The 13196-nt window shown below is 37.4% G+C and overlaps 1 protein-coding gene across 1 annotated transcript in view; it reads right to left on the reverse strand.

The window, feature by feature from the left end:
* Positions 1–104: 104 nt before the first annotated feature.
* LOC117172505 (dedicator of cytokinesis protein 7) overlaps positions 105–13196 on the reverse strand; it is a 204912-nt gene continuing 191820 nt past the window's right edge. The window contains exons 11-18 of the mRNA XM_033360513.1: positions 11306–11433; positions 10939–11201; positions 10601–10860; positions 9699–10133; positions 9106–9458; positions 8820–9022; positions 8415–8734; positions 105–388 (exon numbers count right to left, since the gene is read on the reverse strand). Of these exons, the coding sequence (XP_033216404.1) occupies positions 340–388; positions 8415–8734; positions 8820–9022; positions 9106–9458; positions 9699–10133; positions 10601–10860; positions 10939–11201; positions 11306–11433 (2011 nt within the window). The 3' untranslated portion in view covers positions 105–339. The remainder of the gene's footprint in view (positions 389–8414; positions 8735–8819; positions 9023–9105; positions 9459–9698; positions 10134–10600; positions 10861–10938; positions 11202–11305; positions 11434–13196) is intronic.

Consider the following 13196-nt stretch of genomic DNA (forward strand, 5'->3'; position numbering starts at 1 on the left):
CGCGACTTCGCTGGGATCATGTGCAGTTTTTCAGATTAGCACCCGCTCCCGGCGAACTCGGTGTATTTTTTATTCTTCCTACGAAATAAAATTCAGGTCAATAATTGGTTCTTGTATAAAATTGTTTATTTTTTGACAGCTTCCATACTTAGATACTATAAATACTTATGGGTTGCAGAGAAATACCTTTTATATTTTCTTGTAGTTTATGAGTAAAGCTTACTCCAATGCTACGTACTTTAAACCTAAAAAGTACTATAAACAATACCTATTACACAATACATATGGCGATGTCGAACAGTATAATATATTTGTTAATTATCAGATGAATGTCAATCTTCACCAATCTGGCGAAGCCAATGTAATTTGTGGTGCTGCTGAAGGTCCGCTGCGAAAGAAAATGAAATATTTTATTTTCTAATAAATGATGGTTTTAGTTTTGGAGATATTAGCTTTAAAAATGAAAAGTTTGGTATATAAATATACAGATGTATTTTTTCTGAAGCGGGTTGATAGATAAACAGTACTTATTTCTGAACTCTTTTCTCTCTTATTTGCCGCATTTTATAAATTTCCCTTATGTTTTTTGCATCGTCGTAATGCGATACCTGACTCTTTTTTGTTATTTCCTATATAAAACATAATTTTTACAACATTAATTGAATAATTTTTAACTTAAGTTTTATAATTGTGTGAATCCTTGATTAAAGTTTCAAAACATTTTTTGAAATCATAAGCCTTAATAGTTGAGCATTTTTAGGTCAAGAGCATTTCAAATCAATTACATAGAGAATCCCATTTAAGTAACTCCTATTTACGTCGTTTTTAGAATTTCAGTTCTGGGCACATCGATGTTTCGGGGAACGCAGGACCAAAAGGCAGTGTCTTTAATATTACGTACTGACGCTGCGCAATAATATGTATTCTAATTTGCAACGTTTAGCTTGGAGTCTTTCATAATAATGTTCCTGAAGTTCTGATCGTTCGAAGGACAAATTATTTCAAATTAAATATACTTGAAAGAAAGAACATGCTTTAGGTGCGAGTTTCCTTTATAATAGTAGGAATCAATATTTTAGCAATATTTCTGGTATGCAAAATAGTAAATAAAACATTCGTTAATTTGAAAACTTGAAACTTCGGGTATAATCAAAAATTAATAGTATGAAATTGAAAGCGTTTAACTACGCGTTTTAAAAGCAAATCATTTTCTCTCGAAAAACTCGAAAGCGATAAAAATTTTAAAAATATATAACTTTCTTCTTGAAAACGTTTAATCGAAGAAAAAGCTTCAAATTAAGGCAATATAATTTTAAAATTAATTTAAATTATACACGCCTCGTTTGAAAATAATTCCAGTTGACACGTGAAAATTTTCAAAAAGAAACATTTTTAATCCAGCCTTGGAATCCTAAAAATAATTACCATTAAAAAATGAATATTCTGTAAATAAATGTAATTTTTAATCATGGTAAATTGTGCAATAAGCATGGTACTGTGCCTTTGTAATAGACAGTGATGTTTGCAGGACGAGTCGTCGACGAGCGCTAAATGGAGACTAGTCCTGTAAAACACGCGAGGCGTATCAAGATGCTGTCCATGGCACACAGGATACTTTATGCAACAAATGTCTGCTATAGGCTTTGGAAGGAATTTAGATTTTAGCGACTGAGGGCGGAGCCCTACTGGTGGCGCGGGGCAAGAACACATGGGGCGAAGCTCTTCGCAAAGAAAAAAATAATTAACAAGAAACAATCATTACTGCTTCACACAACACGAGCGGACACGGTATATCGCCACCACTTTTCTTCATTTCAGCACTTAAACTCTAATTTGACTGCGTTAATAAATAAACGTATCTCATAGAAAGGACCTAGCCTGATTTTCTAGGAATTTTTACTTATCTAAGGGAAAACCCCGATGTGCTCTGGAGATCTTTTCCATATGATTTGAATATTAAAGGTAATTTATAACTAGAGAAGCTGATTTACTAGGGTATTTCCGCATCTACGGGAAAACCTTGACGAGCTGGGGAAATACTAATGCCAGATTTGTGTTCAGCTCCCCAAAATCAATATAGATATCACACTCCGATCTCTTTCACAATTCATTTTTGTTTGCTTGTGGGCCTGTTTTATTCCCCATAACGGACTTTTAGAGCCACATTGTATCTCGCATGTACCAGTAGTATGGATACTTTGAGCATCCACTAAGAGCATGTCCAACTGTCTCTGGCTCTTGCTTGCACGCAAGGATATGAAGTTTTTTATCAGGGACAAGAGCAGGATCCTACAGCGAACATACTGCCCGTTCCAGCATGACCACCGTAGCAGATAGCCGATAATGACATCATGAGAAGTAGAAGGTAAAAAATGCACTAAAAAGTCTTTCTCAGGATGGACAAATTAGCTGCAACTAAACAGTTCTCCCTAATTTGCTCCCTAAAGATGTTGGTCTCTGTGATCTGAATTGTGTAGTTTACGAGAAGAAGGGCTGCCTACTTAGTGACGATAGAAGTAATGATACTTCAGTACATCCGAGTAAAACTCGCGACCGTATTGCACAGCTTACGTTAAAAATTAAAAAGGCGAAACGGCATGCATCTAATATTTAGGGCATAATTAATTAAATAAAATAAATAAAAAGTTTACTCCAAAAGTTAGGGCATTAGCTCGAAACTTATGGAAAGCAAATCACACGCTGAACAAGTGTAAACTCTTGACCATCAGGCAGCACTAGACGCAAAAAATAAAAGCTCTTTCAACAGCCAAAGAGCACCTTGAACGGCGAGTAAAATGGATTCAGTAAAATTCCACCTTTTCTACTCATCCTTCCCGTCTGTTCAATAAAACTTTATACGCCGTTAAAAATCAGCCTAGTCGAGAAGAGATTCTAGTCTTTTGGAAACAAGTATATGGAGGTGCTCATAAGCTAGACGAAGAAGCTTCAGATATCTCACTCTTCCGTAACTTTTGCCAGAGGCAACTGTCGCAATGAGCAGAGGAGGAGTTTCCACTATGCACTGCTAAAGAAGTGAAGAAAGTTTTTGCGAGAGCTAAGAACTTTTTAGCACCAGGGTCAGATAAAATCATCAAATTTTGGTGGAAGAAGTTCACTTCTACGCACCAATATCTAGCTTGGATATTTACTACTTTTTTAAACGGAGAACAACTCATTCCGCAGTGGTTAGTAGAAGGAAGCACGTCAGTGATCGCTAGGGCCGGAGGTTTTTTAATCCCAAAGAACTAATAGGCCCATAGCTTGTTTAAATACCAGTTACAAGCTATTCACTGACATCCTTAAAGAGAAGACATTAAAATCTATCGAGTAGGTATGGAGTGCAATATTTGAACAACGCGGATGCAAGAGAGGACTGGCTAGTTTAAGAGAGAACCGGTTAATAGACAGGTGTATTATCCAGGATTCTATCAGGTATCGACGAAATCGATGCATGGCTTGAATTGAGCACCGAAAGGCATTCGGTAACACGAACCATGAATTACTTATTAAGCTCCTTGAGTGCCTGGAGATGCATAAAAAATAGGGAGATGTACGAAAGAGCTTATGCTTTTGTGGCCGACAAGATTTGTCATAATATCTGACAGAAGACAAGTGAGTACCAGCTATGTTACATATAATAGAGGGGTCTTCCAAGGAGACACTTTAAGTCCGATAATTGTCTGCATCTCCCACTTGCCTCTATTTATTGTGCTCCTAGGCAAAAGCTCTGGATACCTACGTGGCCCACCGAAAATAAGAGAATTGAACTTCAACCACCTTTTATATATGGGAGACCTTAAACTCTTTGCCTTTTCAAAAGAGGACCTTAAAATCCTTGTGACGGCGGCAAATCGGTATTCTAAAGCAATTGGCATGATCTTTGGACTGTACAACTGTTCCTGCGTCAATCTATACAAAGACAGACCAGAAAATACATTATGACGTTAAGATCAGTATCTTCAATTCATAGGTGGAAACCCCATTCAACATCTGGGTAATGGAGAAAAATATGCATATCTTGGAATGGCAAGCGGAAACTTAAACTGTGTATGTGTTAAAAACGGCCCTTGAAAAAAAGTTTTCGCCAAATTCTCAGAAAAATTTTGACTTCCGAATTATTTGGACGAATAAGATCCAGGCGATGTCCAATATGGCAGTTAAAAACCAAATTTTGTTTGCTGTTCCTCAGTTTCCGTATTGAAACTATATTTTCGAGCAAATCGCGCATATTCGGGTTTTTGGGTCCGTAGATGAAGAGCTTGTGATCAGATTTAAAGAAATCAAAATGGCGGACCCAATATGGCTATCAAAAGTTACTGAAACATTCTGATTTTCATCAAAATTCGCACATAGGGCTTTTTGGGGCCGCTGATGACGAATCCATGCTCAGATTTTCAAAATTCAGATGGCGAATCTAATATGCCTGCCAAAAATTATGCAAAATGGTAATAAATTTCGATTGAATCGTTGAAATGTTTTTTCGTCGTCGATATATTCATCACCGTTGCACAACTCTTACCGCGTGGAGGTGAACATTTACAAAAGTCTTATTATACATTTAAAAAAAAATTTTTATTGTGTTATATATTTCTTATTTTCTATAATAATAATATTTTCGAAAACCATTGTCAATTTCTGCTCATACATTAGCAAAAATTATTTATGTAAAGTTGGGAAACATGCGGAGCACATGTAAAGATCACAGACAGTGCATATTTTTTTGTGTTCTTCTTGAGCATCTCGAGAGGTTTGTGCAGTTTTTTTCTGCAACTGCACATTTATGTGCTTTTGGATCTTAGGTTGGAGGCTTCACAAGATAGTTACGAGTAATATCTAATTTTTCTGCTTCGAAATTCATGGCATCATCATCACTCTCGTCTTTGCAATTTACTCTATGACACAAGAGTTTCGGATGTTTGGAACTCCGATATTTCGAACTTAGAATTCTGTTTATGAACCAGCGACTTTATATTGCAAGAACGGACTGACAACAAATAAACACTCTGAAGTTGGCACAAGAAACAAATCGCTCGGATTATGTTTATGAACCAGCGATTACAGATTGCAATAACGGTTTGAAAACAAATAAATACTGAAATGCCTCATGCTAAAGTTGGAAAATTTTACGAAAGAGGATGCTTCTCCGCATCGAAAAAGTATTCTTAAAAAGTTATAATGCGGTATCAGGAATACAATTTTTGTACAGGTTTCATCAAACTTTTTAACTAGAACTGTACATCCCTAGACGTTTTACCTAATGTAACCTTAAACGCTCGTGGTATAACGTAGCGCCAAATCTCGGCATGCGTGGCCGTCAAAAATGACACACCACTGCGAATTACTATGGGCGTATTCAGTATGGATGTATTTATTTGTGCACACTTTATAAGAGCTCGTAGAAATTTTGCCAATAGGACATTCAACGTGTCTCAAATACAAGAACAATTATATCAGATATAGTGCTGTAGTATTCCTAATATCAACCAAATTATTCTCATATAAACAGAAAAAAAATTATTTTTAAACTTCATAAATGGATACCAGTATAGTTCTTAAAAATCTCCACAACAGGTCCATCGATGAGTCTCAAAAAAGTATTATTGTATTTTGCATATAAACAAAAATTTTCTCATATTAACAAGTTAACAATTTTTTTCAAAATTTCTACACGCCCAAAGAAGCCACTTCTAACTGACCGATCTAGCTCAAAATCTTATCACGGTTAACAGAGAAAAGTCACAAACATACACACGCGGGTATTTGTTCAAATTGCAATTTTGATCAAAACAGAAAGCACGATATAACAAATAATAGATGTATTGCTTTCATGATTCATTATGATAAAAAAGAGATATTTCGTGTTTCAATCATGTACAAAACTAGACATTGTTTTTTTACCGACGTTTCGTGTACATTGCAGTTCACTTCTTGAGGACTATTCTGGAACTGAGGTATCAAGTTATGTTGTTCTTATGTATACCCTTTACGATGCCTGTGATTGGTCAGAGCCCCCTACCATGGAGACTGGGCGAATCCGAATTGCTAATCAAGTTCTCCCGAATGCTGATATTTATCTTCAATGTGTAAAAAGGAAGACCTAAGAATTCTGACTCGAGAGAACTGTCACTTGTGATTATTACAAGTATTTGTTTCAAAGATCTGAATTCCCAACTCTCACCTCGACAAGGCTTGATTCCCCATTAATTTTATCTATAATTTGCCGTTTCAAATTTTATTCCCAAACTTGTCTTCCTTAATATGTAGGTTCGAAGGAGAATTTTCTCATAAGGTGCTTATAAATTAATCATTTATCAGTATCTCAGAAAAAGTTTTATAATTAAGCAAGGCAAGTTGGATTGAAATGTTACGACCTTATAATTGAATCGCGAATTTTAAATGGTAGTAATACTTATTTCCAAACTAAATCAATATTAATAAACCATTGTATTATATATTAATGAACAATTAATCATATTTGTGATAAAAATAATTTATGGTTAACGTTGTGTATTGATCTTGATAATTTATTTGTCCCTTATTCAAAACCGTTCAACAAGGAATCAGTCTGCAATGCCCCCCCCCCCAGAACATTCTGTATGGCCTGAGCCATACAGAAACAGCTTGAGAAGGAACTGCAAGCTTGTAGGGAGCGTGGATATTCCACCGCACCCAGGGGAGACAATCCCCATCAACCGGATTACGAATTTCCGACCAACTCACCAACAAGAACACCATCGCCATATTCGCGAATGGTCCGGAGCACCTCCCACACTTTATTCCCAAAACCAAAACGCCGTTTGATCTTTCTTTCATAGGGTTTGGTTTATCCAAGGGACATTGAAGACCACCCTGACATAATTCAAGATCGGGAGGCCCATGAATTTAAGATATAGAATTTGTTAAAGGGAATGCAGACTTTGCCCACCTCTCCAAGGATTTAGAACGATAGAATGAATTCTTTGAACCCCTGCGAACTGTTCAAACAAGCCGGGGGAAAAAGAACCTACCAGCAACCGCTAGTGAGCCAACGAAATCCACCAAAAGGCATGAAAGAACTAAACTCTTGGCTCCTTCGCTCCCAGGGTTACGTCTTCGCAAAATCACTTGAGTCTACTGAAAAAAACTGACCAGAAGATGCCCCAGTAACACTCTCATTTCTTCCGATTGTTAATAATTGAAACCACCGGCTTCTTTTTGGGCAACCAAACATATGCGAGTGAATTGTTTCTATTTGATCAAACAGGGAACTTATCAATAAAAAAAAGACTTGACTAGCCAATCAGGATCGAACATTCTCCACGTTTGAACGCTCTGGCCAATCACAGGAATCGTGATCAGTTTCAGGTTAGCCCTGAAGGAGTGAACTTCAATGTTCACAAAACGTCGGCAAAAATTCGTTTTTTTTTTGTATGCGATTGGAACTCGCAATATCTCTTTTTTATCACAATATAACAAAGTGAAAAGCCCCTCGCCTTCAAACGGCGGACCCTGCATGGTAGATCAAAGAGTACTTGAACGAGGTGCATAAATAACCCTAATATTCCATTGAACCTAAGTTTCATTTGACCGATAATGAAGTTGCGAAACAGCGCCTCGTAAAAACAAATACCACCTTAAGACTAAATTGTAGGCAGGTATAGGCCTGTCTTCAAACAGTCTAAAACTGATCTTTTCTGGGGCCCAGAAGACTGAAGTTATTTTGCTCTCACCAGCCGTCTGTTGATACAGATAGCTTTCCTTATTTCTGGGAGAGAGAGAGAGAGAGAGAGAGAGAGAGAGCGTAATGTCTATGTCAATGGCCTAAAGGTGCTGCAGCTATAGTCTAAAGAGTACCTTCGAGAAAAGACTAAATGTTGTTTTAAACTGGTCTTAAAATTGTATTAAATTGGTATGTCTTTTCACTAGGCGCCGTTTATCATAATTTTTTTCAGGTGTCGTAACCTATATTTGTCCTAAATATCAGTTATCATAGTTTCTATTAAACTGAATCCTCATTTTACATTGTTTTCATATTTTCGAATTTCTATTTCCCATAATATATTCATAATTTTCACTCAATACAATTTCTGTTTTTCTGACTTTTTATTAATTATAATTGTAATGTTTCAGAATATGGATCTAATTTCACCTTATGAAGATACAACAAAATCAGTTATCCCAAAAAAAGAATCTCTCGCTGCAGATGTTTTCTTTATTCTTTTATTTTTTAACGCGGATTCAGATTTCGAACATTAAAACGATCTGACACGTCAATTTTATTTAAAAAATAGGCTTAGCAGGTAAAAACAACAACCTGATTGAATGAATGAAAAATCAAAAATTTTGCCACAGTCTCATCAAGAGGGAAAGCATTTTTCTAAAATCACATCTACTTTCGGCAAGATTCTGAGATACTAACAAATGTTGAATTTTACCTCCATGCAATGAGGGGTGTTAGTCTCTCAATTAATTTTTGATAGTTCCTTTCGAGTTCACGTTGATAGTCACGCTGATCAGGTCCTATAAGGTTCTTGTTTCGGCGTAAAGCATCGAGGCATTTCTTTGAAAAATCTTTGAAGCATAGGCGAAGCTTGTGCTGCAGTCGCGAAGGTTGTACATTCTGCTCTCGTAAACCTGATAAGAAAACAACCGCAACCTCTGCTGGACCCTGATTCACCGTCGTCCCAATGCAACCTTGAAGGACCATCTGAAGCATCTTTGGGTCCGGAGGTTCCTGCGTAGTGGCTGCAGCAACCTGTTCACAAATGTTTATGCAACATAGAATATATCTTAACATCTGATATGATTTATAATTATGGTCGATACATTATGTTTCGTACTTCAGCAGTTTTTTTTTGTATATCTTCAATAGCGACTTCAATTGGACTGAGAACAATCTGCTTCCTTGCAACGACTCTTATCCGTGTTTTAAGATAGGGGAAGTGTGTGGCGACTGTCAAAAGCGTTTTTCTCTTGCACTGCTCTCTCAATTCCCCATGTGCCTTTCCTCCCGGAGTAAATGGTGTTGCGTACACAAATCTCTCTAAGTCATTAAAAACCATTATATAAAGATTAATGAATAATTCTATTGTAACTAAATCATTATATTTGAACACGTATACTTACTTATGTTAAAGTTCCTATGAAAAACGGTCGGTCTGTGTCTAAGTTCGTGATTCTCAAAGAACGGTTCGACGTACGTAATTTGTACGTAAGCCTTATCAGCTTCTAATTTACTGACATCCACAGGGTTCGAATCCTTGATTATTACAACATTTTCTGCGCCAAACCTGTCAGCATAGAAATTTTCGAGCCTAGAAAAAATTTCTGGCAGTTTTGTTAGTGTAGGTTCTTTATAAACAAATTCTTCACCGTCGAGATCCCCAAATCTGGATCCATAAAATCCAACTCTAAAGTAAGTACCAAAAACGCGCTTCCCCGCAAGATGTTCCACCCTTGTGTAGGCTTCATGAAGTTTTCTAAAATACGAGAGAACAAAGTTCAAAATGTTTTAGATGTTTCTAAACTTTTTGAAAAATATTTTGCATTAACAGAGCAATATTTCAACACTTAATCAATTTTCTATCCACCTGTGTACTTTAAAATGTTGTTTGGCGCTTACAGTGTTTTCTAAAAATTGTATTTAAAAACTTCCTTAAGCGGCCAATCATTGTATCGTTTACCCTAAAATTAAATATAAAAGTATATGGTTATTTTACCCATGAATATTCGCCAGTTTCTTGTAATCGTGAGATGCTTCTGCAATAGGTAGTAATACCCTATAAACGTCAGGAATGGCCTCATACATTCCAGCAGCATAAAAAGAGCTCGCCGCATGTTCGAGTAAACCAGCTAATCCGCTTTCAGAAAAATCAAGACCTAGACAAAGACCTTCCTCTCGTCTTGCGAGCACATCATCACCCACGGCACTTTCCTCGAGTGCATTAGGAGATAACGAACTAAGTGCGACTGCACCTACAGGACGACCACCACCTCCCGGTTCCAGGAGATGTAAATATTCAGCTACAAGCGCTGCACTATGTATGAGACACATCGCGGCTTCAGTGTGATTCTTGCGTTCCATGTGCTGTTGCGCCATGTTTGCTAACCATGTCAGTCGAAGGTCTGGTGAACCTTGATAGCCTTTGGCAATTCTGCAGACATAAAAGTTCGATGTTAAATTAAAGAAATTCTTAAAATATAGTACCGGCCTGAATTATGAGTACGGCTATAAGGACAAAAGTGTTATTAAAAAATAGTGCTGCTCATGACATGCACTCACGAAAACATGTAAGGCAAATTCAGCCTTGCATGCATCTGTAGATAGAATTTTAATGAAGCTATATGTATGAAGTACGCACGAAATCCGTCTCTCTCGGCATAGAGTTTTGCGTTTGACAGCAGATAATACACGTATGTGCATGTCACCTAGCGTCAGATGAAAAAATGCCATAAACAAGCGAGTAGGGATTCGAGCTTTTCTCGTACGGCTTTTTACTATTTTTTCATTAATCACTGTGATATTATAATTGAATAATTTCATGCATATTTCATTCATACTTCGTTTTTCTGGGTTATGTAAAGAACAAGGTTTAGAAAATACTACAGTATGTATGCATACCTGTACATCAAGTCTAGCAACATTTCTGGATCCTCTTGGAACTCCTTCATTTTTACAGTATCGGAAAGAATCATGTGAAGATTAAAAAGAAGATCTTTGACTTGCTCTGGAAAGCTTGTATCCGTCAATTCAGTGTCGCGCTCAGCATAAACTAAAACCGTCTTAAGTGCTCGACGTAAAGCTCCTTCGCTTGGAGCTCTTCCCCGACCCACCAGAGCTGACAAAGACGTCGTTACTTGCATCTTCACTCTCGCAAAATTCTATAACCAAATTTTCTATGAGATTACTTTGGAATCTGCAAGTAATACGGAATTTTTCCATGTATAGGATTAACATACGTTTCCAATCTCGAAGTTCTGTCGCATCAACAAGTAAAGACTGGCAGCTGCGTGACTTCTTATTGCGCTCAACGGAGAACTACAGCGAGTTAACAATGTGAGACACAAGTCACCGCATCTCTCACTCTCTTCATCAAATAGAGCACTGTGGTATTTGAAAACGAGAGCTCTCTGTGTATTAAACATGTGCTGAAGAACTAAAGTGCTTTGATTTCTAGCCAATGCTCTGAGTAATACCTTCAAAACTGCACCCACTACTGCTCCTAGACATTGGAAAATCCAAGATAAATACCATTTTTAAATGAGTTTATATGAGTTTATTTTACAACTGTAAAAAGCTGAGGAAAAAGTATTCAAATCTAAGTACCTCCACCCCCATCAGCTTGAACTAACGATTCCAATGTGTCCAATATCACAAGAGAGGCTTCTGCTGCTAAAGCTCCCTCTATGTGGGCTTCTTGTTCGACTGCTCTACCTTCTGATTGTTCGCTTGATCTATATTTTGAATAATTGTAATTAGAATGATAAGATTAAAAAAAGAGTAGCCGTCACGTAATTCCAAAGAGTCTTAATGTGGAATTGTGAATGTAAAAAAAATACTTTTTCATTAATTGGAGCCTCCGTTGCCCGAAAATAACTTTCATTTGAATATCCCGAAAACAGTTAAATCTCTACCTGTCCCAACATGTAGGGATAAGTTGCTATGATTGCGAAACTGTAAAAAAAAACCGTTTTTGACAATAACTTGTTTAGAGTAAGCTCTGTCAAGAAATGGTTTGAGTAAACATTAAAGGGCATCAAATTTCTACAAAAATGGATTTTTGATTTTTTTTAGAGTTAACGCTACAGAAGTATAACATGACAAGGAATCTAAATACGAGGATAAGTCCAAGTCAATTTAGAGGTGTCCCAAAACTCGAAAATCCATGGAAAAATAAAAAAATAAAAATTATTTACAAATGCTAGGGTTATAATTATATATCAATATAATCACAAGTCTGATGAAAACATTTTTAGTAGCGTAGAAACAATTTTTTCAAACCATTTGAGTACCATTGCGGGTCCTTCTCCTAGATCCAAACGCCAATCGCTGTCTTTACCTCATCATTCCTAAAGTGCTTGCGCTAAAAATGAACTTTAAGTGCTAGAAACAATTGGAAATCACCGGAAGCCAAGTCTCGAGAATAAAGTGGGTGGTCGAAAATATCATTGGGGTAGCCTGGCACCCAAGAGGTATATTTCCAGAACGTTGAAAACAACTAAATGCGGCGATATCTAACTCGGCGAAGGTGCCCAGAGTCAGTGTACTGCCTTGAGAATAAACACAGGTATTGCACAGTAAGCTTCATAGACCTAACGACAGGGGCGGGGTGCTTTGATATGCCCTCCCGCCGTCGGCAAACTTTTCTCTCATTTTTCATATATGATCAGGCCCGTCCCGACTTAATTTTTTCTACTACTTTTCGGTCTATTCATGGAGCTCAGTGTGAAGGAGCTTACTCCAGCAAGAATATTGTTTCCTACAGGTCCAATGATATATCACTTGCTTAGAAAAGTTGAATATATAAAAACATTTCAGTGTTGAAATGTTGTCACAGACTTATACTGCCCAACATGTCGAAGGCATTTTTTAGTTAGAGATGGATTTTTATTTGATCATTTTTGCACGGGGCTGTCCCGGTATATATCATCAGTCACGGACGCATTTTTATAATGCAATCAAGTGACCTGATGAAAGCAGTCTGCCCAGACATATTGGACAAAGCCTGGTTTTACCCCATCATTGACGGACTGGGTTGCAGTCAAGTACACGATGGGGGGACCTACAGCTTAAGGTGGGTTCCGAACCACCAGAACTTCGGTAAAGATACATTGAAAAATTTCCAGAGGTACCGGCTCAGGGATCGAACCCCGGACCTCTGCGGTGAAGTCCGCAGCCATTTCCCTTTCGGGGTAGGCGTGACCCAGGTTGCTGATCAATCTCTCTAGCAATCACCCCAAGCGAAGAACCTCACGAAGTCGTTATGTAAGGTTCCCCACTTGGGTCCATTAATAGCCAAGGTCTCTGTTTCAGGCGTCATTCACTCTACTGACACTCTTTTTATTAACTATTTGCCGCCATTCACACATTCTAACCATTCTTTCCGTGGTCTACTTCTGGGCACGTTGCCATTTACTTTACCTTGATACACTTGTTTCGTTAGTCGTTCATTTGGCATTCTCTCAACATGTCCGAACCATGTTAACCGATTTCTTTC

Source organism: Belonocnema kinseyi, chromosome 5 (assembly GCF_010883055.1).
Source record: "Belonocnema kinseyi isolate 2016_QV_RU_SX_M_011 chromosome 5, B_treatae_v1, whole genome shotgun sequence".
NCBI classification, from domain to species: domain Eukaryota; kingdom Metazoa; phylum Arthropoda; class Insecta; order Hymenoptera; family Cynipidae; genus Belonocnema; species Belonocnema kinseyi.